General features: G+C 49.1%; 1 protein-coding gene and 1 non-coding gene across 2 annotated transcripts; both read right to left on the reverse strand.

Annotated features, from left to right (window-relative positions):
• On the reverse strand, nt 1–27,829 carry MECR (mitochondrial trans-2-enoyl-CoA reductase). The gene is made up of 10 exons (XM_090268963.1): nt 27,609–27,829; nt 16,058–16,155; nt 15,469–15,600; nt 8,658–8,801; nt 5,840–5,942; nt 4,658–4,760; nt 3,621–3,694; nt 2,286–2,346; nt 2,081–2,153; nt 1–706 (listed from the first exon to the last, which is right to left on the reverse strand). Exons 1-10 carry the CDS (start codon nt 27,782–27,784, stop codon nt 549–551), a joined length of 1,122 nt encoding a protein of 373 aa, XP_090125089.1. The 5' UTR covers nt 27,785–27,829; the 3' UTR covers nt 1–548.
• LOC150014497 (U6 spliceosomal RNA) lies at nt 26,142–26,248 on the reverse strand. Its single transcript, XR_016510128.1, has one exon. It is a non-coding gene; the product is annotated as a U6 spliceosomal RNA (small nuclear RNA).
• Nucleotides 27,830–27,942: the final 113 nt, after the last annotated feature.

The raw sequence follows: 27,942 nt of genomic DNA on the forward strand, positions 1-27,942 counted from the left end.
ACTGGGGACTTGGCCTGCAACCCAGGCATGTGCCCTGACTGGGAATCAAACCAGCAACCTTCCAGTTCACAGACCGGTGGTCAATCCACTGAGCCACACTAGCCAGGGCTCTACTGGCCTTTTTGGAAGATTCTCCTCTGTGGGCTTGGATGACTTAAGGGCAGATTGTGTCTCACAGGCTTTTGTACCTGCAGGTCCACCCTGGCTTTGCTTTCAGGGTGTCAGGAAAGGATCCCTGGGGGACCAATGAAGGATAGGCAAGGAGGAGCATCTAAGTATTGGGAGATGGTAGGTGCACAGTGACAATGATGGTCCTCAACAGGGGTGACTTCTATTGGTTTTGTTTGTTTTTAGGAAGTCCAGACTTTATTAGATACCCTGAGGCTGGCCTTGGGGAAAGCCTTGGCTGGCTTCACAGCTCTCCCAGTGGGAAGTCACAGTGAGGAGAGGGGCAGCCTTCGGAAGGCGGAGGGCCCAGATGAAAGGGCCCAAACCAGTCCTATTGGTCCCCCTCCCTTTCCTACGTGGCCTTGGCTCTGCAGGAATTATCACATGATGAGAATCTGTTTTGAAGACGTGAAGGGCTGCATTGAGGTCTCCAAGGCACACTGGTAGTCCTGCAGTGGGACCTCGGAGCAGGTGGGAGCTGTGAGCTGGCCTCGGTGGATGAGATCGCACAGAGTGAGGATCAGCTCCTTGAACTGGTCTGTGGGAGGTTGGAGGAAGTCAGACAGGGGTGCAGCAGCAGCAGCGGCAGGGCTCAGAGAGGTGGCACAGGTATCACCCATGCTGGTAGGAGCTGGTACTGAGCTCCAGGAAAGCCTTGAGAGCGCAGGGCTTGGCCACAGGTAGGGTGGCTGTGGAGGCTGCCTGGTTCCCACCTTTGCTCAGGACAGTGAGAGCCAGGGTGGGGGCAGAGGAACATGGGGAGCAGCCCCAGGAACTGATGGGCAGGCAGGCTGGTGGCTCAGACCCACAGAACCTGACTGGAGTGTAACCTAGAGTTTGAATGGTGGGAGGGGCAGGATTGCTTCGAGGTAGGGAAGCCAGAAGAGGCACAGGGAGGGAGGTGGGTACCTGGCACACCAGCTGATGTGAACAGATGAGCTTTGCTCAGGAAAAGAGCTCTCCCTGAACCCCAGGAGTTGAGGCCACCGTCATTCCCTCCCACAAAGGACCCAACATCGCACAGGAAGACAAGAAGTAAAGGCCTTGCTGAGAAGTGTTTTTTCATAGACACCAATTCATTAAACATTTACATCTAATGATATCCCCTGCTTAAAACACTTCAATGGCTCCCTGACTGCCTTTCAGGTAGAGTCTGAACTCCTTAAAAAGATTGATAAGGCTTTTTATAAGGTGCTTACAACCAATATGTACAGTTTCCCACTCTCTCTGATGGGCTTTTGCACATTGTAGTTTTTCTGCCTGAAACACCCCATTCACGCCACACTTCCCTCTCTTCACTTGGATAACCCCTCATCATTCCTCTGTCTCAACTTGGGGCTTGCTCCCCGGGGAGCCAGTCCTCCAGGAGGGGGAGCACAGAGTGCTGGCTCAGGTTCCGGTCAGAGACGAGCTAAGTTGCATTCTGGCTGCACTGTTCCCTAAGTGGGGTGACTTCGGACAAGCTACTTCACCACCCTGAACCTCAGTTTCCTCTTCAGCCAAACAGAGATAACAACAGTTTATAAACTATTATGACATTTAAACTGAGGCGGAGGTTAAGTCACTTGTGCAGGCCCCATAGCTAAGCCAGGCAGAACCTGGGACCAGCAATGGTAGGCCCAGGCAGGCTGGCTCTGGAATTCATTCTTTGCTCGGTTGCCTCCGATGGCAGCCTTCCCACCACCCGCTCCTCAAGGATGGGGGCAGGGCGTGCCTTATTCAGTGGAACTAGCCCACTTCAGTCCAATAACTACTTGCTAACTGCAGCTGTAGTTAGAGGTTGTTTTCTTTTATTCTGTTGCAGGGTTGGAGGGGTCCAATCACCTGTCCAGGGCTCAGAGTGGCTGGTCACTCCTGCAGCAGGCACTGCCGTCCTGTGTGACCCCTGGCAATGGGGCCATCATGCACTCACCTGGACTATGATCCTTCTTCCATTGGGACAACCAAAAGCCCCGAAGTTTGAGATCCTTAAAAATGAGCAGGCTCTGTGGACACAGAAGGACAGACTTCAGGTACCACTTAAACACACACTCTTCCTCTGGAATAGAGGGCTGCCTGAGTTTAGACAGCTGTGGTGCCTGGGCCCATGTCCAGGCCTGCCTCCCCCACCGGCTTACCACAGAAGCTATGACAGGCTGCTTGGCCATGCCACCGTAGGTCACCATGGTTCCTCCAGGCCTGAGGAGTCAGAGAGAACAGAATGGGTGCACAGAGCCCTTCTGGAATCTGCCACAATGCTTCTGTTCCTACCCTAAAGCCTACACCTGGTTTTTGGAATTCCTGGGAAGGGTCCCAAATAGATTCCTGGGCCCTGCCCCAGACCTAATAAGTGGAATGATGTGGCAAGGGTCTATATTAACCGCCCCCCCCCCCCCCCCCCCCGATGGCCTGGGTGCATAGGCAGGGCTGGGAACCCACTGATCTAACCACCCAGTCAGACTGACGAGGGGCTACAAAGAAGCGTGCTCTGCTGAGAACAGCTCGGGACCTGAGTCTGGCTTATAGGTGTGTGACTGTGGGAATGGCATTGCCATTGGTCCAGATCGCTTCTCCTCCTCCCACAATGAATGACACGGGATTGCAGTTTCCCTCAGAGGTTGCCTGGAGTAGCGCTGAGCCTGGCTCTGCCGCGTCCCAGATCTTACGTCGGTCATTACCCTGTCTGTGCCTTGTATACTTGGGGATGGGAAGAGGACCCCTGGCCAAGGTGGCTGGGGAAGGCGTGCCTCAAGTTCTCTGCATAGAGGTCAATGCAAGGTAAACTCTCACTGATTGTTATCACAGCTCTTTGACCCATCTTCCCACCTAGACTGTCAGTTCTAGAGGGTTCTCCTGTGCCTCAGCCATCTCTATAGCCCGTAGCTAGTGAGTGCTGGCAAACAGGCGTTAACTAATATTGTTCAGGGGATTCCTGCTTTAGCTGAGGAGTGTCCTTTCAGGCACGCTTCTGCTCAGGTTTATATTAAAGGAAAAAAGGGAAGGACATGCACTGTTAACCCTGTCGACAGTGCTCCTCCCCCTCAGTAGTGGGACGATAGGTAACTTGGGTACTTAAGTTTTCCTTTGTACTTTTATATGCTTTCAAAATGTTTTGTGATAAATATCATGTTACCTCTAAAATTAGAGTCTAGTTTTAGAAGCTAATAAGCCAGGACTGACTTTTTAAGATGCCCTTAGGTTATGAATCCTCACATTCCCCCATCACAGAGCCTCGCAGTTGGCCTGTGGGAAAAACAAAGCTGGGTGGGCTTCTCAGTCACTTTTAAAGAAGGTGGCCGAGAAAGGAAGTGCCCAGGTACCTAGGACATGACTTTGGCCCCAGTTTCCTACTCAGGGTCCTGCTGACCTGGCCTTGGCTCGCACTGGCCACTGGGACGGGTCGCTCGGTGGTCCCCCCAGCTGAAGGCCCGGGGAGTGGCGGCAAACTGGACTGGCAGGGCTGAGGGACTTACGCTAAGTGCCGCAGCAGCTCCGTGGAGCTTTTCCCGCCGACACAGTTGAGAGCAAGCCTCGGCTGGGGTATGTCCTGGAAAATAAGAAACCTGCAGTGAGGGAGGTCCCCACTCTACACATGGGGTTTGCACCTGCAACCAACGGCACTTCCCTGGCCCAGGTGTCAGGAGGAGTGGGCGAAGAAAACAGGATGCTGTTGTCTTAGAATTCTCTTTTTTCCCTGCTCAGGGACGGCGTTTTCTTTACCAACTGAATCCTATTATTCATTCAGGACTCAAGGGCATCTGCAGTCCATTTCCAAGGACTTCACTTCCCCAAGTGCACCTCTTCTTTGCACTTTGAACTCAGTTTATATTAGACCTACTGCTTCAGAAATGTTCTCAAGAGGCATGTGCTCCTGAGGGAGTGTGTGCTTGGCTGCTCCTGAGTTCAGTGACAAGAGGCTGAGATGTGTTTTCGTCACCTACTAGCTGTGCTGGGGTGGATGTTCTGGAAGGCTGAGAAACTATGAGTTCAGAGAGACCTGGGGGTAGCCCTGACCCCACCACTTACGACTGTGTGGGCTTGGTCAAATCCTTTATCATTTCTGAGTCTGGGTTCCCTCATCTATGAAATAGACAGCACCTACTTTGTAGAGCTTTGTGGAACTAACAGATAAAATGTAAGGTAGCTACCTAGGAAATGTTACTTCTTTTCTTTTTCTTTCCTTTCTGTGCCTCAGTTTTCCCCAGTCCTCCCCCAACTCTGAGATTCCCATCGGCTGTGTGGAATGATGTGGCCCTAACAGAAAAATTCAAAACTGCACATCCTGCAGGGTTTCCTACACCCCGTCTTCTCTCCTGCCTCCCTCACAGCACCTGGGCACATACTGCCTGCTGTCCCCTGGCGGAGGGATGGGCTTTCCTCTTCCACGAAGAGACGAAGGGGAGACATGAAGAGGAACAGTGGGGCCAGTCCCCAGCTTTTCTGGTTCAAGTCAACTCTCTTCAGGGGTGTGAGCATGGAAGGGAGGTGCAATGCCCCGCATCCTAGGTACCTTAAAGAGGTTTTTCATCTCATGCTTTCTTAGTCCCTCTTCTGTGACAACATGCTCAGCCCCCAGATTCTTCAGTTTGTCGGTCAGCTTCTGGATGTCGGGTCTGGAAACCAAACACAGCCCTTGGTTACGTCGCTCACCTTCTCCACTACAGGTTCCCAGGACGCCCCTGCTGTGGCTATGAGGATGTGAGCTTCTCTGCGGGAAGCTGGGATGGGGTTTACGCTGGGCCTTGGACAGGGCTGGCCACCCCACTTCATCATCCTCCAGCATCCCTTGGCCTCATTCTCCTCCGGGCTGGGTGGTGTACAGCTCCTACCAGCTCAGGGATGCTAGAACCCATCTGTGCCCAGGGAGAAGCCATTTCACTTCCTCGTTTCTTCTACTGAACCAACAAACTCCACTTCTGTTCTGCTCCCCTCTCTTTTCAAGGGGCTCTTCAGAGTGTTGTGCAAACATACTCTGGCCCAGGAGTGGGTCTGGGACTCTTTGGCCCAGGCAAACAATACTTTTTGTTGGCACAACCGAGGGGGCAGAGAACTGAAGTATCAATCCTCCTACTGAGTCTGGACTCCCGTGACAGACACGGCCACACTCGTGGACAGCGAGGCTTAAGGAAGTTGGATGATCTGAAGGAAAGAGGACACGTCAGGAACTGAAGTCTGTTACTGACTTGCTGTGTGTGGCTCCCTAAGCAAGTGGCTTCCCTGCTCTGACTCTTCAGCTTCCTCATCTGTAAAACAGAGATGACAAACCTGCCCCATCCCCTCAATCCGTATGCAGTGCACTTCAAAGTAGCACCCAAATGCCAGGGAAAAGCGCCTGGGGTTAGAGAGGTCGCAGAAACAGTAACTCAGATTAAAACATCCCCAAATATGAACTGTGGTTTTGAAAACAAGAGGTTATCACAAGTCAAGAGTTTCAAACACTCCTAGTGTTCAGTCCCGGCTGTCTCCGCCTCCTTCCCACCCTCCTTCAAAGATGCATTCACTCGTTCTAAAGCCCAAAGCCCCCCAGACTTCATCTCTCCGGGCTGACATTCCCCCCCCCCCCCCCCCCCCCCCCGGAGAGCGGCGTCAGCCCCAGGCCTGCTTGTGCGAGGGCGCCATCTGGCGGACGCGAAGGGAGGCGAGGTGGAAAAGCCCAAGCCCTGACCTGGGACGCCGCCTCCCACGCACGCACCTGTCTCGGACCACGTTGATGGTCCTTAGGCCCAGGGCTGCGGCGATCTGGATGACTGCTTGCCCCACTCCACTGTTGGATGCATTCTGGATGACAGAATCTCCTGTGCAGCCAGGAAGAGACTCAAGTCAAGCCCCGGAGACCTGTAAGAGGTTAGGGGCTTCCAGCCTGAGATCCTATCATACATATTAGGCAAGAGATGGAGTGCTTAGGCTCAAGGGGACCTGGGACCTGGCTGCTGAGCCTTCTCAGACCTTGGAGTGTTGCTTCCTCTTCTCCCAATGGCCCACAAACTCCCACAACACCCATGGTGCCTCCTAGGACTTGGCAACTCGGCATCTACAGTGGGCGTAGTGTAGACCCTGCTGTGTATATCCTTCGTCATCCTCTAATTTTTAATGTCCTCAAGTCTCTACTTAGGTTATTTCCTTGGTGTGCAGTTCTTTCCTCTCTTTCCCTTCGTTTTGAAATGCTATTGAAATCCTTTGAAGCGCAGCTCAGGTGTGTCTTCCTTCATGAAGCCCCTCCAGACTCTTCCCTCTCTGTGCTCCCACAGCACTCTGTGGGCCTCTCTCTGTTAGCACACACGATCTGCCTCATCTTCTACTTGCGTTTATATAGGTCCAATTGTATCAAGAGCTTACAGTTTCTTAAGGGAAAGGCCATGCCTACTCCCCCTCTGTACTGTTTAATAAAGGCTTGTTGCCTTGAAATGGGATGAGAGCCACCATGGAGAAACTAGCAGCCCCTGAAACAGGGTCCTATAGTTTGTGGTCTAAGCCCAGGCCTGGATTTGGAATTAGGCCATGGGGAGGCAGCATGGCATGTTGGGAAAAATGTACGCTCTGGAATGAGATGGACCTGGGAGTGAGTCCCAGCGTCACCAATGACTGACTGAATGAGACAGGGCAAGTCATGGCCTCTTTGAACCACAGTTTCCCTCCCTATAAAATAAGAGTCCTACAAGTATCAATCAGGATGCTCCTAATTAGGGTCAATGCTGTCATGTCCAGGAAGGTGCTCCGTTACTCCTGAAATGCTATCTGGGTCTTGACAGGCAGCAGGATCTGGTGCTAGAGACAGAGGGCTTCCTATAGGAAGAATGCCCATTATCCTTAGCAAGGGTCAGTATGCAAGTCGCTACTCATTAGTGGGTTATGAAATCAATGTAGTGGGTCACAAGCAGCATTTTTTAAAAAGTGAAAATAGAGGAAAATAGAATAAAAAAGAGCAGAGTACATCACACATAGTAAGGGTAGATAGTGTTCCATGAAATTTTGGTTTCCATTATATGTATATTCATACATGCCTATGTACTGGCTTTCACTATAAAATGTAATTCTCACTGTGGGTCAAGATCATAAGTTGAATGCTGATTTAGCATAGGCCAGACCAGCCCCAAGACAGCAAAGTGAAGATGTACTGTGGGCACCTTAGGTGGGCCAGTGTCAGAATGCTCTGCTGTGTCTCCCGCAGCAGTGGCCCAAATCAGGGGTGACCTGAAGAGATGAGATGCAGGTGACCGAAGTATCTGCTGCACTAGGGCTTGAGCAAAGGTCCCTGGTCACACCTGCTGGCTTTCTCCACTAAAGGTTGCTAGGACTACTCCGCCACAGCTGCGTGAACCTGCGTTTCTCTTCGTGGGACGTGGGGACTGGTTTCCAGGCAGCCTTGGGCAGCAGCGGCCGCCTAAGTGTATTGTACGTAGTCCCACATCTGTTGGTCTCAGTTTCCTCACTGGCCTGACGAAGCTAGACTGGGTGGCTTTCATGTCCTACCAGCTGCGGATATGCATAACGTGCAGGGTAACCCTCCCACAAGGGGGCGCGAGAGTCGGCGGGAAACCTCCCGTCATTGAAGGTTAATTCCGAGGTGGGTTCTATAAGGGCCGTTAGAGGGCCCCCAGCAGGACTGAGCCCGGTCGCCCACAGCCGTAACCAGTCTTCACTGGCTTCTCCTCCCTCCCTGCCACCCTCTCCCTACTCTCTCACTCCTGCTTCCTGGGACCACCTCCCCAGTGAACTGCGTGTCCCCAGTCCTGGTCTCAAACTCTGCTTTCAGAGAACCCCAAATAAAACACCTGGTATTGCCATTTCCTTGCCGAGTGATCTCACATGAATAATTTACCTCTCTGGACCTCAGTTTCCTCATTTCTCAAAAGGAAGGCTGATGAAGGCAGTGTGGTTACTGCACTGCCCTGTGCTAAGCGTCACACCGCAGTGTTTCCGCCAACCCTCAGAATTCCCAGTCTCCACTTTACAGATTAAAAAATGTGATGACGTGAGAGGTCAGCTCACACAATTAGTGAAAGGTGAAGCTGGAGTTCAGACCTAGGCTGTTAGCGTGGGGCCTGAGCTCTCAAGCAATGATAGCACCCTCACTGTGCTGCTTTGACGATCTAATGTGTTCAGTGTGGGAATGTTGATAAAGGCACCATGTGGACTGGAAAGCGCTATACGAAGGCTGAGTGGAACTACTAAATTCAGCGTTTCACTGAAAACACAGGGACGATGGCTATCTTGTCTGGCCCAGAGCTTAGCTCAGCTCCATCTGTTTGTGCTGAACGACAGGATTCCATCCCAAGCTTGAGGAACATGATCCTTCAGCAGTTTTCCAGAGTGTATTCCTCATGAGATTTCAGCATGTTTTCTAGGAACCAAGCTGACATCCTTCTAAGCCAAAGCAACAGCAACACACTCACCCCGGTGCGGGCCCGTCATCCTCCCCAGTGAGTTCCCATGGCCTCCCTCGGGGTCAGGACTGGGGTCACACCCCAGTGGGGGTTACTGGCCTGCCCCCCCCACCTGCAGGCTCCTACCTGGCTGCAGCTGCTCAAAGTCCATCAGCATTCTGTAGGCCGTGCAGGGATTGACACTCAGAGTGGCAGCACTCTGAACAGGGATGTCACTTGGAATGCGCATCAGGGCTTCCTCGTTGAACACAGCTTCAGTCCGCCAGGTCCCTGAATCAACAGACGAGTTCAGGGCAGTGAGGAAGCACCTCTCCACACTCAGCCCCAGTCCACCCTCCTCAATCAGTGGGCATCTAGGACAGCAGACTTCAAATGATGATTTGAGAACAAAGAAAATCTTGAAGTCCTTTTGCATCTCTTTGAGTCCTCATAATGAAGGTGTGGATTTTGTTATTCTACTCACTATTAGATTTAGCTAATGTCACCCAGCAGGTAGTTAAGAATCTCAAATGACTGGACTCTAGCAACTGGACTCTTGAGGGTAAGACAGTAACATCATCACCAGGAAACGAGAAGCCGAGATAGCTCCCATTTTCCAGCTGGGTCCTCATTCTTCTCACCTAGGGCAGGTAGGCTTGGGTGGGTTTATGGGGAAGAGCATGGAAGTAGGGGGCGAAGACCTAGGTTTGGGACCTGGTGTAGCTAGTCTGCTGCTTTGAGCAAATCCCTAAGTCACCTGAGTTTTGGTGACTCTAATATATAAATGACATTGGCAAGAAGAGCCTGACTGGCCTCCTCCGAGAGCTGTTGCACAAATCAAAAAGAGATAAGGGTAATGAAAAAAGTCTGTAAGTTGAAAAGAAATGATCATGAAGTCCCAGCCCACATTCCAGTTCCAGACAAAAGAATCATAAAATGTCAGTATTGCGAAGGCCCTTAGAGTATGGAGTTTAACCTCCTTCTTCAGCAGGGCAGAAAACCGAGGAAGTGACTTGCCCAGAGTCACCCGGTTAACCTGGGCTGCCCCCCAGCCACAGACACCTACCCCACTCCTACTATGAGCCAGGCACTTGAACCACACAGACATGGTTAACCCGGGCTGCCCCCCAGCCACAGACACCTACCCCACTCCTACTATGAGCCAGGCACTTGAACCACACAGACATGTTCCTTACTGTCATGGAGTTTCCATTCTAGTGGAACAGAACAAGTGGGAAACAAATAAGCAAATAGAATAATTATAAATTATGAAGAGACAGAGTAACGGCGGATAGAATTACTTTAGATGGGAGTCAGGGACAGCTTCTCTGAGGAGGGAACAGGCTGAGTGCTAAAGGACAGAGATGTTAGTCACTCAGGAACAGCTGAGCCAGGGGAGAGGGCATCTGCAGAGACCGAGGCAGGACAGATACAAGGATGGAAGTGGAGGGCAGAGTATGGGAAGCGTGATTTAGATGTGGCTGAAGTGTTAGGGGCTAAATGAGTATTTTATAGAATTTCATGATCTGGATCCACAGGAGCCATGAGTTCTGTTGTAACTCAGTACATATACATATATGAACACCTATCACCTACCCACCTACCTACCTATCGCCTATCTGTATCTGTGTGTATGTGTATCTCTCTCTTTCTCTCTCTCCATATATATATATATATCTCAGAAGCCAATCTTTTTCATGGACCGATATTTACCCTACCATCTTATTCTTTATTTTATTCTGCTTGATTTTAGTAAAAAAAATAAACTTCCATCTGCAACTCACTCAACTGATTTTGCTGACGGGTCACAACCTGCAGTGTGAAAACCACAGGGCTCGGGTCATGGCATGGAGAATGGATTTTATTTTAGTGAATGGGAAGTTTCTAATGAGCTTTAAGAGAACCGTGAGGGCATTGGATTTACGCTTTAAGAGATGTTGTTGCTGTGAGGAAAACAGTGGGGTGGCAAGGGGCAGAGTGGAAACGAGGGGGCCCAATCAGGAGGCGTTTACCAGGGTTGAGATGTGAGAAGAGGGTTGCCTAAACCAAGGCTTCGGCAGTGGGGATGAGGGAAAGTAGATGGACTTGAATTGTCTGCTGGACTCCATAGTCAACAGGGGCTGATAGGCACTGGGTGAGGGGTGACAGGGCTCACCTATGCAGCAGGATCCGGTATCAAGCGGCGGTGAAGAGGATAGAACTTGGAGTCAGACAGCACAAAGTCAAGCCCTGGCTCTGCCATGTGCTCGCTAGGTCACTGCAGGGAACTACTTGGAGCCTAGTCGACTCTGTGTCGGCTGGCTGTGCTGTCTCAGGGCCCTCGGCCTGAACTTCCAAAGCCCTGGAGTGTGCACACTCATTATCCGGTTGCTGGGATTCTAACAGCATCCTGGTACCACATGTCCCAGGTACGGAGAGTAGGGGGCAGCCAAGGTAACTACCAACTGTGCTGCAGGAGGGTAGAAAAAATGTGGACTTTAGGGACCAGGAATTGGGGACAGGAGGCAGGACACTGTTAGAGGTTGTGTCAGCCCCAGAGTAGATCTGTGACTGAGAAAATAAGAGGCCGTAAAATGGAAGCATTCCTTTGGAATCCAGGAGGTACGGTGGCATTCTCTGGGCTTCACGCAGCCTGGCTTCCAAATCTTCATCATCCTCTTCACAATCATCACCTCCTTCATCTCAGTCAACAGGCACTGTACTCTAGTCTGTGCCAAATGCTCAGTGTACGGCTTTTATGCATGAAATCAAGGGTATCTTCTAATTCCCATTACTGGTACGATAATGGAAATTCAGCCCTTAACATGGATTTCCGGGGCTTGACTCTCCCCACTCCTCCTCTCAAGAGAACCTGGGTGAGATGAGGACAGCGCCCAGAGCATTTAAATCCCAAGAGCATTCAGGGATTTAAAGGAGAAACTCTTAGGCTCTGGAGTTGGAGAGATCTGCTTAAAAACCCCACTCTGCCACCCACTGGTGGTGTGATTTCAAATTCTCACTTCACTTTTTTTGAGTTTCCCTTTTCCTGATCTATGAAGTGCAGTGAAGAATAGTCACGTCATAGTGTGAAGATTCAATGGGATGGCATTTGTATAGACCATCCCTGTGCCTAGTATGTAGAAAATGTGTAACACTCCTTGGTTCCCTTTGCTGGCCCTATGTCTCATGCCCTAGCTCTGAGGACAGCCATTCCTGACATGCGTGCAGCTGACCCTCGACCATCTCCATCATCTAATGCTGACTCTGGCTCACCACCTGTGTTTGTAAATAAAGTTTTATTGGAACACAATCATGCTTACATTTTTGGTATTGTTTATGGCCACTTAAAATGGCAGAGTTGTGTAGGGGTAGTATGTCTTGCAAAGCCTAAAATATTTACTAATTGGCCATTTAAGAAAAAAGTTTGCCAACCCCTGATCTAATGTATACAGAAATTTAGTGTTTCACCCTGGCTGGTGTGGCTCAGTGGATTGAGCGCTGGCCTGCAAACCAAAGAGTCACCAGTTTGATTCCCAGTCAGGGCACATGCCTGGGTTGGGGCCAAGTCTCTAGTTGGGGGCATGTGAGAGGCAACCACACATTCATGTTTCTCTCCCTTTGTCCTTCCCTTCCCCTCTCTAAAAAATAAATAAAATCTTTAAAAAAAAACTTAAGAGAAAAAGAAATTTAGTGTTTGCAAAGGTCACTGCACGTATTGCCTCAGTTGAGCTGAGTCTGAGCTATGCGAGGCAATGACTATTAGCTCCATTTTGGAGATGGGGAAACTGAGGCTCAAAGTATAATAGTTGTGACTTAAGGTCATACAGGGCAGGTGGAAGGAGAACCTGCATCTGATTCCTAGGCCAGAGCTCTTTCTCCTGCCTGATGCTGCCTTAGCCGGGTTTTGAGTGTTTGCAATGAGAAAGTCAGTTTGCACGTTCTCTGGCCCAGTCTCCCTTGGGACTGGTTGGGTTGCATGTGGCAAAAAAGCTTGCTATGGCCACAGCAATGGCTGGGCAGCTTAGTACCACGAAAAATGACCAAGATTTGGCCAGTTGAGGACTTATCTGCTTACCTGATTGCCATTCTTACTAGACTACACTTTTTTTTTTTGACTTTGTTGTTTTATTTAATTTTAATTTTTTTTTTTAAGAGGGAGAGAAATGATGTGTGGTTGCCTCTCGTGTGCCCCCAACCAGGGACCTGGCCTGCAGCGCAGGCATGTGCCCTGACTGGGAATCAAACCAGCGACCCTTTGGTTTGCAGGCCGGTGCTCAGTCCACTGAGCCACACCAGCCAGGGCTGGACTGCAGTCTTTACTACAAGAAACACCATGTCTGCTCACTGCTGTATGCTAGGGCCCAGCACACTCCAGATGTTCACAAAATGTTTACTGAGTAAACCGAGCTAATTATAGTTCTGACACTTATAAAATCCTCATCCTCTCTGACTGGCACCTGGTTTAAAAGACTCACCTTTTTTTTTCAGGGAGAAATCCCTGTTCTGGCTAACACCACCATCACCACCCATGCAATTACCCACACACCTGGCAGATGTCCTTTATTCTTCTTTCTAAATTAACTCCTGAGTTCTGTTACTTTAGCTCTTAAATCCACGTATCCTCCAGTCCTATGTCATTGTCTTGTTCAGACACTCATCACCTGAAGTTTGAGCTGTGAGGCACTTCCTTACTGGTTTCCTGGCTCCATGAGGCCACTGCCTTTCCTGAGCATTCTCTGCACTGTACAAGTCTGATCAAATCTTTCCTTTTCTTAACGCTTCATCAGGTGCCCTCTGACCGCAGATGCGAGCCCTCCATGTCTGGGCCCCCGCCTCCCTCTTCAGCCTCACTGAGCGACCTGCAGCAGTGACGGTGCGGTGCCTTCTCCCATGCCACACTCCCTGCTGGGGAAGCCCTGCCTCAATTAGCCCACCGGCTGCATTTCTACTCAGCCTTCCAGACCCAGTTCAGTCATCAGGTCTCTGGGAAGCCTTTCCTACAGCTCCCTGAGACGGCGGACTCATGCCTTTGTGTTCATCCTGTGGCTATAGCACTTACTATACTGCACTGTGGTGTTGTTTTTCTGCTGCCAAAGCACTTTGTGGGCAGAGACCGTCTGACCCACGATGTGTGCTCTTCCCTCAGCACGGGAGATGGTGCAAAGCTCTGGTGTCCAGTGAATCCTTGCAGCTCTCCCTTCACCCACATAGCCAGGCTCTTCCATTGCTAGGCGGCTATAGGAGAGGGTGCAGCCATTCCTGGCAGCTTTCCTTCTCTCAGAGAAGCAAAGAGCTTCTAGTAGACTTCTGCTACTGCTTTTTTTTTTTTTTTTTTCTGCTAGATTCCTTTTTCTTTCTAGAATTACTCCTTCCTAACCTCTGGGGCTATCAACCACAAGCCCCACCCTCTATACGACAGAGGTGGGCAAAAGAATCAACTAAACAACTGGAGTGGCCCAACCCCATCCCGCTGGTGATGGTTCAGGGATGGGAATGGCCCCAGGCAGAGTTGGTCAGAGCCCTTCTGGGGGATGGATACGGCTGTGTTGAATGGACTGTGGAGGATGTGCTCATTTGTTTGTTCTCAGGATGATGTAAACCTCAGGCTGCTGGTGGCCATCTATGAAAGGTATATAGCTGAGTAGGTTTGAGTCTTAGTTCCACCACTTACTGGCTAGATGACCATGGGCAAGTTGCTTAATCCTTTACATTTACTATTGTCTCACCTGCAAAATGGGAATAACAGTATCTACCTCATGTGGGAATAATTGAGTCAATATATGTAAATTGCTTAGAAAACTGCCTGGTGCAAAGGGAGTGGCCAATAAATATTTGTTGCTATTACTATATTACTATGTAGAGAGATCCCATCTGAGAATTAATAAGAACAAGAGAAAGACAGAGCTCTGATATCATTGCAGTTCCTGGATCCAGCTCTTCTTGAAGCTTTCCATCTCCTGCATTTTCCAGTTCCACAAACCAATTAACTTATTTTTTTGGAAAGCAGTTTAAGTCGACTCTTAGAAGTTATAACCCACAGAGTCCCAACACTGGGGTGTAGCGGAGAAAACAGAGGAGGCTAATCTGGTGAGCTCTTTCAGTTTGCTGTTTAAGTTTGGGCGAAGGCTTCTTTTCAAGCTTCAGTTCCTCAGGTCCAATGGGGTGGACAGTGTTTGTCCTGCTTCCCTCTCGTGGTTGCTGGTAGGATCCCTTTGTATAATGTTTATACCTCAAAAACCATCAAGTGTTAAATAACAGCAATGACTCCTTACTAAAAAGCAGGCCCTAATGCTTAGCTTGACTTTTGCAGGGCCTCCCCAGTGTGGCCCCATTACCTCTGTGACATTTTCACTTATGCCATCCTTTCTCACGTGCATATGCTCTACTGAGACTCCCCTGGATTTTCCACTATTTCCCAACTCATCTTTGTGTTTTTGTTCATCTGTTTCCTCCAAATGCAGTGATTTTTTGGCCCCTCTCCATTGAACAAAATTCATCTATCAGAGGTCTGTTCCAACGAGCCTCCTCCAGGAAGCCCTGATCCTTCCCTAAGACTGCCTCTCTTTCCCACACACAGGTGCACAGAGTAGCTGGAAATGTCTTCTGCTTCTTGTGCGTTTGTAGCACTCCTTTTACTGAGGTTGTTGGTTTGGAGATTTCTTCAATTGGATCTTAACCTCCTGGAGGGCAGGGGCTGTCTTATCTGTGTTCCTAGTTGCACTTCACAGCTAAGCCTTAGGGATTCAGAGAATCACAGCTCCAATCAACACAGGCCCAAGGAGGTGAGACAGCAGGTGCCTCACCTCCTGAGCAAAAGAGACAGAATTTCTGCTCTTTGTGTTCAGCTCCCACCCCTCCGGAGGGACTTAATAATAAACCCTGCATTGCTTAATTACAGTGAGCCAGTAAGCAAACCTCTACAGTGTGGGTGAAATAAGATCTGGAACTCAAAAAGCTGCATATACCTGGAGAAACTCACCCAAACCAGCAGTTGCTGGAATCACCCAGTCTCCTGGCTTCACCTCAGTCACACTGCTGCCCACTGCCACCACCTGTCCAACGCCTTCATTCCCTCCGACAGCAGGAAGCGTGGGAAGGAGGCCGTAATTTCCTAAGGAAGAAGAGCACAGAGGGTATTCCAACAAGGCTTGGGCAGTCAAAGTATGGCTTCTGGAGCCAGACGTAAGCCCAATCTGCCTTTGACCCACTGTGTTACTAACCAACTTCTCTGAGCCTTAGCTTCTTCATCTGTAAAGGGGGACAATACTCTTTTGCATTCATAGTTCTCAGGAAGATTTGATAAGATAATGTGTGAAATGAGCCCAGTATATTGCAGGCACATCACTGTGATTGGTTTACTCCTGTAACCTTCCTAACTCTGGAAAAGCCTCACAACGCAGGGAGGGGAGGGCTGGGGCTCAGACTGTCTGCAGATAGCACATCTGGAGAACAGCTGCTTTGAATCCCAGGAATTTCACCCACACCTGAGGAGGAATGAAAATGAGGTGGTGGCGTAACAAACAAACAAAGAAAAGCCAACTAACAGAACCCACAGAAACTAAGGTTACCTTGGATCATATTTATGTCAGCTGGATTGATCGGGGCTGCCAGCATCTTCACGTGGACGTCTGATCCGCCCAGAGCAGCTAGTTCCAGGTTCTTCAGTCTAAGTACAAAGTCAAAGAGAGATGTGAATGTCACCCAGGGAAGACAGGGGATCCTTTGCTCAAATCATGTCCACAGAATACATCAGGCAGCAACACTTTTTTGAGCTGCCACTGTGTGCCCAGGAATCTGGGTTCTGTTAGAAGAGAAAGGTGCTGTAAGAAATTAGACAGGCTACAGGTTAAGTCTGTCATTAACTGCAAGGGGAAAGCCCCTAGTGACCGCTCAGCCTCACTGCCCACTACAGATAGAAAATAGTTAAAAATTCCGTTGGCCTGGATTAGCTTTGTGTTCCTCAACACTTGCTTAGAGATCACCTGGTGTGCTTATAACATAGGTTCCCAGGCCCCATCTCTGACCTGCTGAACTAGAATCTCCAGCTAGTGGCATCCAAGTAGGCCTTAGGAACAGACGTAACCGGGACCCCCTGGGCTGGGCTGGCTCATTTGCTTTCCGCTTTTCCCCCTTGTAGCACACATAGGGGAGAGGAGACATGTCCCTTAGGGGCAGAGGGGGTGAGGGAAGTTGAGAGAAGGCCTTCGTGACTCTGGTTCACCCCTTGGAGTGATGCCCCTTCTGGATGAGGATCCTGGTCAGAAAGGATTCTGGACAGAGAGCTAAGCATCTTAGGTGTGAAGTCCTACCACGTGGTGGCCACGTCACCCTGGTCAATGTCTTTCCTGCTCGAGGCCTGTTTCTCCACTTGTGAAACAGAGATTGGGGATGGTGGCTGGCACTTGATCACTTCCAAGAGCATCTCTCATTTCAAGTCTACGTGGTAACTCCCTTTGATTGCAGTGGGCCCTAGAGACCGCTGGAACTTTGGTTAGTGGGTAAAACCCGCCAAAAGGCTTCAGGCCTGGTGACAACATCCATGTTCATGTGCTACAAAGGTGGGTGCTTGTGACTCTTTATGACCAGTCTCCTTTTCTTTCTCCACACCCCTCAAGCTTCATGTTTGCAAAGCTTTCTCTGCCCGAGTGTACTTGTTACGCAATAATTCTCTTCATTTTTACTTACTAAAGGCACATGTAACTGCCAACCAGAGGCTCTTAGCATTAGGCAACAATGTCACCGCACTAAACTGATGTAACTCTACCCACTTCCCACAGAAATCAGACCTTTTAATTGTATCTGAGGCTCCATCTTGCGGGAAAAGTGTGATTTTCAAGAAATGTCTTAAAAATGGTAATAATGGTGGCAGGTATCTATTACACATGAAGTCCTGTGCTGAGTGCTTTAAATACACGACCTGATTGAAGATGTAACATTCCTGTGAGGAGAGCATTACTATTTGCGTTCTACCAAGTAAGAGATGGAGGCAGCCAGAGATTACTGAACTTGCACAAGTAAGGGAACTGGTCAGCGCTCTTCTTCACCTTCCTCTCCTACCAGCATTCTGAACTTGGTCTGGGAACCCCCGGTCTGTCTACAAGGACCCCTGGGGATCCCAATTTGGGAATCCTTGCACCCGATTATGACCAAAATAAGGGAGGCCGTGCCTCACCATGATTGAGAAACAGCTATAAAAAAACAAAATAAAACTACTCTCTACAGAAAGTGGGCAATTAGGAAGAAACTGATGACCAGGACAGAGAGAATAAAGAGAGATTTCCCCCTGCTTTTTCAGTAAATATTAAGGCATGTATGTATTTATATGTGGCTGTAGGAGGGGAAGTCCTTGTAATAATAGTAACTACTGCTCGAGTGCCTACCAGTGAGTCACTCTAAGTGATTTCCATGCCATCTTTCTACTATTACTCTGATTTTATACCTGAGGAACAAAGGCACCAAAGAACTAATACTTGCTCAAAGCCACCAAAGGCAGTAAGCGGCTGATCTTATGTGAACCTGACAGTTTGATGCTGGAGCAGCCAGAGGGTTAGCAGCGTACTCCAGACCAAGCAGGGGTGGCAAGGCGAGCAGCAGCCAGGAGTGGCGTGCGGGCGTGATCCTTGCTGGACGGGCTGGGGAGGCGGAGGGGTCCAGCGGGCTAAGCAGGAAGGCATCCACCAGACAGCGATGCTTCTCTGTAAATGCACGTGTTAAGTTGACGTCACAAAGAAAAACCCTGCCCAGAGCACATGGACTATGGACTAGTGGCCCCTTTGTATTATCTGTACTGCTTTTCTCTTGCATTTTGGCATATAATCAGAGTTTTTGTGTAAGCTGACAAAGTCTATGCACTCAAGCTATTTAAGACATTGTTTTCCTGCATTTTCTATATGCTCTTGCCTCAGCCCAGACTTTCTTTTCCACAGCTCCTCCAGGAAGTGAAAAATTCAATTCCCCTTTTAAGACATGCAGATTTTACTCCCCTAAGACATCTTTTGACCTGCTTCTTGGCCCTGAAAAAGAATCACATGCTCCATCCTGAGTGCTCCCATTACACAGAAAGTGATCATACCATAAGACCATCTACCCGAGTCACTGCTTTCTGGTTTACGAAGTCTTTTCTTACATATTTTCCAATTGAACACAAAACACAAAATCACATTCCCTTTCCAAAACCCTTGGGGTGAGATGTATGTCCTTCGGAGTTCTGGGCCATGTATTATCTATACCCCAATGTCAGGGCTGGGGCAGCATTCTATGATCAGACACATTGTTTTGCAGCAGAACATATGAATATCCACAGTAAGTGGAATGAATAATGACCACATTAAAAACTTCATGCCAGAGGTCAGGTTTTGCCTCCAAAAGAGTTATGAGAAAACAAAAACAAATAATAATTTAAAAAACCATCAACAAGGGTCAGTTTTCAGAGCCTTTGGATTTTGGAGTTGTGGATATGAATTTGGAATTAGATCCAGGTCTTTCAGACTCAGCTCAGGGCTCTTTTTACTGACCTTCTAGTTTTATAGTCAGAATGTGTATGTGTGTTGCCTCCTTATTAGACTGTGAGCTCATGAAAGGCAGAGAACTTTCAGTCTTAGCACAGTGCCTGTGCACAGAGCAGTGCCCAGTGCTTCCTAAAGAAATGATCCAGATTTCTTCTCTAAAGAGAAAACATGGCATAAAAGTGCCAGTCTTTTAGGGGAGGGGAGAGGCTTAAACCACAGGGAGTGAGCTATTGAGGCTTGTATTTGCTCTTTCTGGTTTTGGGCTGCTTGGGAAAACAGGCCTGAAGGATGAGTGCAAATACAAAATGGAGATTATCTTTAACAGTGTGTGGTCTAAGCAAAAACTCAGGGCTCTTTTCCTCATAGGCAAGTTCAACTCTGATATGCAATAAAATTGCTTCTTAAAAAATCTAGATGACTTTGGTCAAGATGAGAATGTAGGCAGATCTCTGTTCATAGATGAAGGCTAGAGCATGGATTTGGATCGAAATTGGCGGTCCTGGGTTTGAATCCTGCCTCGGTCAGTTACCAGCTAGAGAAACCTTAAAATACTTGTCTGTGAAATTGGGAGAACACTAGGACCTAGCTCACAGTATTAAATGAGTTAATGTACGTAACGTATTTTTTAGAGTTTCTGATACACAGTAGATGTTGAAGAAATGGCAACTGTAATCAGTTCAAGGAAGCCTTTCAAACAATTAGCTGGCTATACTCCGTACAGAATCATTGAATCACTGAAAGGAAGAAAAAGTTTTTGGAAAATTCAAGTAAATTTAATTCAACAAGTATTTATTGGCAGTCCTACTAAGTGTCAGGTATGGTGCCAAGGGGTTTATATAAGAAAAAAATAAAATAAAACCTGCCCAGGAGCTTCATGGTGTGGGCATTCACACATGGGAGAAGTGCTGCTATCTTAGAGGCAGGCTTGTGGAGCTAAAGGTGGCTGAGGGTTGGACCAGCTGGAGAAAGAAAACAAAGGGCGAGCAAAGGGGCTTCGGAGGAAGTGATATTCTAGATGGGGCTTGAAGGATAAACAGGAGTTTCCTGGGTGGACTGAGAGAGGGAGGAAGGCTTTGCTGCCAGAGAGAATGGCAAAGAATCTGGCCTGACAGCAGGCCAGGCATCAGGTGCAGTTGGGACTGGAGCCGGGGAATGGGCAGGATGGGACAACCTAGAATCTCTTGCATAAGAAGTGGCATAGATGTCACTTGGTGACCGACTCTACGTCGGGGGACAGAGCCTTTGATGGCCCCTGGGCTGCTGGCTTGGGTAACTGGAAGATGACAAATGGAGGAAGAAGAGTGGTTTGGAGTGGGGAGAAGCCTGAAGCAGGCCCCAGCCGTATGCTCTGGAGAGAGGCGCTCTGGGCTGGACTCACAGATCCGAGTCAGCTGGGAGTAGGCAGAGTCCAGGGGAGTAGGTAAGCATCTTTTGGGCGATGGCTGGACAATTAATGGCAACTAATATCGACAGTTTACTAAGCTCCAGGCATTGTGCTTGACCTTTTATATACCCCATGCTGGTTAGTCCTCCAAGTATCTATCTGGAGGATGTTATCACCCCAATTAGCATAAAGGAAACTGAAGCTCAGAAGTTAAGTAATTCGCACGAGGTTAAACTGTTAGTAAGTGGCAAGGCTTGGTGCCGAGGCTTGACTCCAAAGCTCAGACGGTAGAACACTAAGCCGGTGTGTGTCCCTCCCGCTGTTTGTGGACATTTCTCCCGAGAGGCATTATGAGGCATTCCCTGGGGTCCTATTCATTTGGGAAATGCTGCCTACTAAATCCCCTTTATAAGATTCAGACCACCCATCAGAGTCATAAAGGCTCCGAGAAGTCCTCCAGTAAAGCAACACATGTGGCTCTGAGCAATCAGAGCTTGCGGCAGTCCGGGGAGTACTGTGATGTGCTGGGCTACAGCCTGCTGCCCGTTCTCTTCTGTCTTCTGGGCGGCCTAGCTGCTCTGCAGCAGGTGAAACCCACAGAAGTGGGAGCGGAGGGGAGTGTGACGGGGACGAGGATCTAGGAGATGGAAAACTGAAGCCGCAAACACAGGTGGGCGAGGGCGGCAGGCAGGCCCGACACACACGCCGCTCGCCTGGGGGCAGATGTGTCGGTCCAGCTGCGGCTCGTGGCTCACCCGGGAGAGCAGCCCGGGCCTGCCCATGGAATGCCATCAATACCACAGACACCGCTGTTCCTGCAGAGTTCTACCAGCGTCGTCAAGGATACCAGTCTGCCCAGACAGGAAGGGAAGCGGGCGAGTCGGAGTTCCAGGAGTTGGACCTCTGGTGTAATGATAGCAATTTATTCTTCCTTTTTTTTTTTTTTCAAACTCGCCAAAGGAACTGGTGGCTGTGTTGTGGGTTGCAAATGAAGCACCCAAACACAGTCTGGCCAGACCTCCAGTCACTTCCCCTGGACATTCAGGGCCTTCCCCTGTGAGTGTAATGGCGCCATGCAACTCGGAGGGATGCCACTGTCTCCACTCAACAGATCCCAGGCTGGATAAGGTCACAATGGCTTCTTTGAGGCTGCGGCTGTACACCTGTGATGCCATATGAACTACAAGGGGGACAAAAGCAGGCAGAAGAAAGAGCCTTTTGAGAGGGGGAAAAAGAGGCCAGGGCTCTGGGGACTGGCTCAGTTATATTTGCTGTGTAAGGCGGGCACTAGCCAGCGCTGCTCAGATAGCTTTCCCGCCTTCTGCATTTAATTAGCAACCATTTGTACTTATCTCGCATCTTCCACTCAAGTCACTTCAAACTGGTCAATATCATTTTGAGCAGAAAGAACAGGCAGGGGGAGAGTCACAGAACACAGACATTTTTCACCTGCTCATTTGAGAGCGAAGAATGTGTGTCCCATCACAGGGCACACTGCGTGGCGGTGACCGGCATCTTAAGCGGCTCTCCCAGGCCTGCCTGCAACGCCCATGGTCACTTCTCCTGGGACTTGGTGAAGTGCCTGGTGTGCTGGGCACATGGTTCTGAGACTTGATTCATAATTAATAAGCAGAACAGTTTGGAAATCGCAGAGGAATAAAGTTCTGCAGCTCACCTCCCCGCCCCCCAGCAGGGGAGGCTGGTGGTCTCGATCCGTGGGCTCTAAAGGAAGCTCCTGTCCCTGAGTGAAGCTCGTCCGTTTCGCGTCTCTTGGTGCGCCAGGTGCACTTGCCTGCCCCCCTGTGCTTCCCTACCATTAAGGACTTTTTGCACACCCATTTTGAATGAAAAGGAATCAGAGACTTAGGGCAACTTCTGAAGTTTCTACCCAGGGTTGGCAGGAAACCCTCTCCCTACTTTTCCTCAACTAAGATTACCAGGAAGCTTGCAAGCCCAATATATTCTACACCTCCTGACATCAGGACATTTGACTGAAGGGAGCTGCCGAGTCTCTGTTGCTCAGTTTGCTGAGGCCCAATTCTCCTTGTTGCCCCAGAGAGCAAGACGGGGCCACAGCAGGGGGCAGTCACTGCCTGCGCTGCTCTGTCTCTTTGACAGGTGCAAAGATGACCGTGCAGCCCTGTCCTGGTGGGCTGATAACCGTGTAACCAACCGATGGCAAAGGGGCCGCCTGGTGAAATCTTGTGCCCAGGACCCCAGATTTCTAGCCCTGGAGGTTGCTGAGCAACCACCGGCAAGCAGGCAGTCTAGCGTTTGCTTCAGTTCCTTAGAATTGTCGGAGCTGGATAATTGTTGGATCGAGAGGATTCATGCCTCCTATCAATTTCCATAGCTGCAGTACTATGTTGAAAAGAATGTTGAGGCTTCATCTTGTCTTGGCAGGAGAAAGTGCTGTTTGGGGAGACGGGTAAAGAGGTGTGTAGGTTGTGAGGTGTATAAACAAGGGAGCTGTGAAGGTCTGTCACCGGCACAGAAGACGGGTGTGGGGACAGCATGAATGCTTGTATTCACCACTGCTGACCTTGGTCAGCCCCTTTATCAAAGAAACTGAAAAACAAACAAACAAACAAGCAAACAAAAACAAACGGAGATGGGAGTGATTTCCTCACTGTAACAATGAGTGGCAGAGTGGGGACTAGAACCCCGCCAGTCCTCAGTGACACATCCGGAGCCACAGACTGATCTCATGTCACCTTTGCTTTTTCTTCGGTAACACTAGGACCCTGCTACTCCATCCGGGCGGGGACGGCCTGGAACTGTACCAGAGGGCGTCCGGAGCTGCTAGGAGACAGCCACACAGTCACGGGAACCTGGAGTTGCATGGGCAGTGGACACTGGGCACAAGGGGACAACGCCTCTAGGGCGCCATTCCTCAGAGGTGTGCCTGCCCAGTTTCACCATTAGAGGCAAAAGTGAGCTAACGGGGGTAAAAGGGCGTGGCCCTAATCCACGCAGCCCGGTGCGAAACCCAGAGGGAAGGTGATGTGCAAGTGTCAGAGGATGTGGAACCGGCCGAGTTAGAATCCCGTGAGCTCAGGCTGGTCCCCTCCGAGCCTGTTCCGGCAGATATCGCCCTCGGAGGATCCCAGATAGGTACTTTCCAAACATTGGTTCATCACACACACCACGCTTTCTCTGCCCTCTGGGTTTCTGCACATGCAGGATCTCTGCCTGGAACACTTCTATACTTTTTCTCCTGGACTAGACCTTGTGTTCCCTGAGGGCAAAGACCACAGCTCACTCCTCTGCATTCCAGTGCCCAGCACTTACGAGGCCCTCAAAGAATAAATGCTGCTAACTTAATGAATTCTGTTCCCTCCTCCTTCTTTCATGACCACAATAAAGAGCTTCAGGAGACAAAACAAACAAGATCCCGGTTTTCAACAGGGTGCCAAACCAGAAGGCTAATTTTTTTCAAAGTACTATAATTCTGTTTTATAAACCAAGTCACCAGCATAGAGTTCGGGTTTTAAACACCGACATCAACTGTAAAAAGAAGAAATCCCCTGAGAGTAAACAGGGCCCTATCGTGAGAACTCACCAGCTACACAGCCTCGCTGCCCACCAGCCGCTCCCCCCAATGCCATCTTGTCAACAGAGTGGCTGCGCCCAGCGGCTGCACAGCCATGTCTCCTCCTTTTATGTTGGCAGCAGGAAGGAGAGAAGGCTGTGACGACCAGGATGCTGTTTAAGGAAAGCTTCCGGATGCTGAAAAGAGGAGGAGACGGAGGACAGCATTCTGTCTTCCCCAGGGTGGGGATGTCCTTTCTATGAAGAGTAGAGACTTTGGGGTCACCTGAATGACCTATGTACTCTCCCCTTCTCTTCTGATCTATCTCATTCCCAATTTTATCCCCCATCTTGTTCTCAAAAACATTTGGGATGATTGTCATTGTTTCTTCAGGTCTATGTCTGTATCAAGGACTTTAAATAAAGCAACATCCTAGTTGTATGATTTTGTACAAGTGGCTTTCAAGCTTCTTGAGCCTGTTACCTTGTCTATAAATGGGGGTAGCAATGACCAAACTGGGGTATTGTGAGTTTTAAATTCCATACTATATGTGGAGAACTTAGCCCAATGCCTGCCACATAGTAGGTATAGAATGAATGACAGCAGCTTTTACCATAAGACTCAGAGAATGCAAAATTCTGAAAGGGAACTTTCAGGAACAAAAGGAAAGAGAGGGACATCAGAGTATCTGGGAACTATCTGACAGAGAATCCAGAACTCTGCACAAGGGGTAATGGCCATGGGGACCCCCAAAACTTCTAGAATGTTTGTCACTCTCCCATGCTGTCATTTTCTCCTGCACATAACTTCATTTAGATCAGCAGTTCAATTCTCTAAATGAAAAAGGCCCAAGCACATAGGGGAGTCCATTTTGGGGGAAAAGAAAAAAAACTCTAAAATATCAGAGGAAAAGGCTTAGTAGAGGAGGGAAGAGGAAGAGCTTAGTTTGGGGGGCAACAGACCTGAAGAGAAGGACAGTGAGAATGCTAAAATGAGAACAGGACTCATTTAGAGAAGTTCCACAGCCCTCAGACCTGAGCAGGCTGTTCCTCATTCCCTCCCTGCCGCTCCCAGAGCTCTGGCCCAGTGCAAGCATCACAAGCCACACTAGTTTGGGAAATGCTCTGCTTGGACTTGGTAGTTCCGTGACCCTACCTGGTGTAACCTGACCCACATACCCAGTTACTAGGATGACTATAAAGGACACCTGATTCTTTCTGTGACAGCGCCGTTACTCTATCCTCCTAAGACATGACTACAAAGAAGAGAATCCCAGCCTCTGGCCTCAGTCCATACACCATCAAGTCAAGTTGCCTGAATCTGGGTCACAAGGGAAAGCTGCCATTCTGAGGCAGAGGGAGCACTGCCTGCCTCCCTGCCCGCCTGCCCATACCCACAGGGCAATGGTTCTCAGCCCTGGCCTGGGCATCAGAGTCACTTGGAGAGCTTTAAAAAGCAAAGATTTTAGGGCCACCCTAGACTAAGTACCTCAGAGGTGGTGCCTGGGAATATGTGCTTTCTAAGTGTCATAGGTGACTGAGATGTGAAGCCAAGGTTGAATACAATGATTCACAGAAGTATCATGTTTTGAACTTCTGGGAAATCACTAGGGTTCCATAGAAGGAGACAAGACAGTTGTCTTTTTTCCTTGAGTGGCATCTGCAACAAGTCTGTTCCAGTTTCCCTAGCTCTCCAAGAGGAGGTGATTAATCAGGAGGCAACTGCCCTCGATTTCCCAACCTTCCCAGGCCTCTTTCCACAGGGTCCCTGAAAATCGGAGATGCCTCCCTCATCACCACAGAACTCAGTAAAAGGTGCACTTCTTACTGAAATCAGATACAGATTTAATAACATTTTTGTGGCACCTGTTTTGTGGCAGGCCCTGCACCAGACACATAAATCACAAGCCTGTGAGAGAGGCACTACATTGTTCCTGTCTGGGGTGCATTTTTGGAAAAGGTGTGATCATCAGAGCTTTACCAGCTCATTACAGCACAGTCCTCACTGTAATTTATTACTTATGATCAACATACAATCTGGGGTTTACAGTGATTTATTATTTACGAGCAATATACAATTTGGGGTTTATTGACCGCTGAGTCTTCTCAAAATTCTTTTGGTTTCAATTCAAAGGGTGGATGTGGCTAAGCTGAGTGAATGACCTTGAATTTATCTGAGGCATATCCCCTGGGGCTGTCAAAACATCCAGCTTGTCTTTTTTTTTCAGTAAAAATATGGAACGCTTCACGAATTTGTGTGCCATCCTTGTGCAGAGACCATGCTAATCTTCTCTGTATTGTTCCAATTTCAGTATATGTGCTGCCAAAGTAAGCACTCTAGCCTGTATTTTAATCATGAAAATAATCCCCTTTGCCTATCCTCTGGAAAACAATCAAACCATTTACTGGGAATCAGAGTTGTAAACAAGGGACTGCAGGAGAGTGTGTAGGTACTTTTTGGCATTTGATTGATCTCAGCTGTTTAGCACTATGAGCTATGGTTACATTGTCTCCACTTTTAAAGATGATGAAACCAAGGCCAAGAGAGCCTCAGTAACTTGCCAAACATACAGCTAGGACAGGGGGGTGGGGGCAAGGATTTGACACCAGGTCTTCTGAATTCCAGATCAGTGTTTTCACCTTAGCTCCACTACAGTCCACACTAGCCCTTTTGAGTAGCTATACAGGAGATAGTTCAGGTTTGGTTCCAGATCACTAAAACGAAGAGAGTATATCAACAAAGCTGAGTTGTAATCTTATTGCTGGTATAGGGTCTTGCTTTCAGTTTGCAAAACACCCAACATCTGTAAAACGCAGTAAAAGGTATGTCTGTAGTTACTTATGTGCAGATTTATAATGGTGGCAATTCACATACTGTCTTTATCAGCCACGTGCAAAAATCATTGATTAAGATCTACTAGGATTTTAGGAGGACATAATTATAAGAGCAATGAGAGCTCAGGGGCTGAGTGACTTGTCCAGGATTGAATGGCTACTAAGAGGCTGAGTATGTATTTGACCTTAGGTCTGTATTGACTCCAAAACAGGAGCATTTTGTAACTAAAGGCACACATACAGTACAGTGGAGAAGAAACCACATGAGAATAGATGTCAGGAGCCATACAGTACAGCACTTTGGACAAGTCCCTTGTAAAATGGAAACGATGATCTCTGACCTACTTGACTGAGAAATGAAGATCAAAATGGATGTAAAAGTATTCTGAAAATCCCTCGCAAAAAATAACAGAAGGTAAAAAGGGAGGCAGATCAGTTAGTCAGGCCTGGGTTCAAATGGGTTCAAATTCCGACTGTGCCACTTACTGGCTGTGTGACTTTGGGCAAGTGATTTTACTTCTCTCATGCCTCAGTTTTCTCATCTGAAAAATGGGGCTAAGTCAAGTACCTCAAAGCTTGTTGTGACGATTAAATGAGAGCACCCATTTACACAGTGATTGCCTGACACATAGTACTTGATCATTAGACTTCAGCCACTATTACCGTTCTAACTGCGCCCCTCGGATCTTCACCTTCATAGAAGCACGGACTTTCCAAGCTACCAAACGAACCCTGGGTTTCAGTTTCGGTCCTATTATTCTCTGCCTCCTTCCTCGGACCCTGTCTCTTCCTTCTCCACAGATGTCGTAAAACCCTACAAGAACCCCAGTCCCCTTGCCCCGGTTCGGCGCTGTCTCTTACTCGACGACCTTGGCTGGGTCCCCGTGATGCTCATAGACCAGCGCCCGGACCCGGGAGGGCTCGGCAGATGCAGAGTGGGAGGTGGCAGCAGGCCGGCGGCAGGCGGAGGCAGGTAGCAGCCTCCGCTGCAGGAGGGCCGGGGTTCGCGCCAACCATAGCGTGCAGCTGACCCACATGTTCACTCCAAAAAACCGGGAACTGGAGGCCCGGGGTACGTCATCTTCCCGCGACCGTGCGCCGGCTCCCCGCCTCCTGCCCCGCCTCGTGACCACGCCCCTTGCTCCTTTTAAAGGGTCGTCCCCTTCCTCCGCCGCCCGCAGGGTGGCGCCTGGTG

This window comes from Furipterus horrens, unplaced genomic scaffold (assembly GCF_987537825.1).
Source record: "Furipterus horrens unplaced genomic scaffold, mFurHor1.1.pri manual_scaffold_3, whole genome shotgun sequence".
Classification (NCBI taxonomy): domain Eukaryota; kingdom Metazoa; phylum Chordata; class Mammalia; order Chiroptera; family Furipteridae; genus Furipterus; species Furipterus horrens.

What these genes read in the sequence shown, in the direction of transcription:
- MECR (XM_090268963.1), bottom strand. Translation starts at nt 27,784, where the DNA reads ATGTGGGTCAGCTGCACGCTATGGTTGGCGCGAACCCCGGCCCTCCTG. An exon ending in TCCAGCAACTGCTGGTTTGG is followed by an intron (nt 8,802 to 15,468) that starts GTGAGTTTCTCC and finishes CTGTTGATTCAG; the next exon opens with GGACCTGGCGGACTGAAGCT. An exon ending in GAAGAAGGATCATAGTCCAG is followed by an intron (nt 707 to 2,080) that starts GTGAGTGCATGA and finishes AACCTCCCACAG; the next exon opens with ACCAGTTCAAGGAGCTGATC.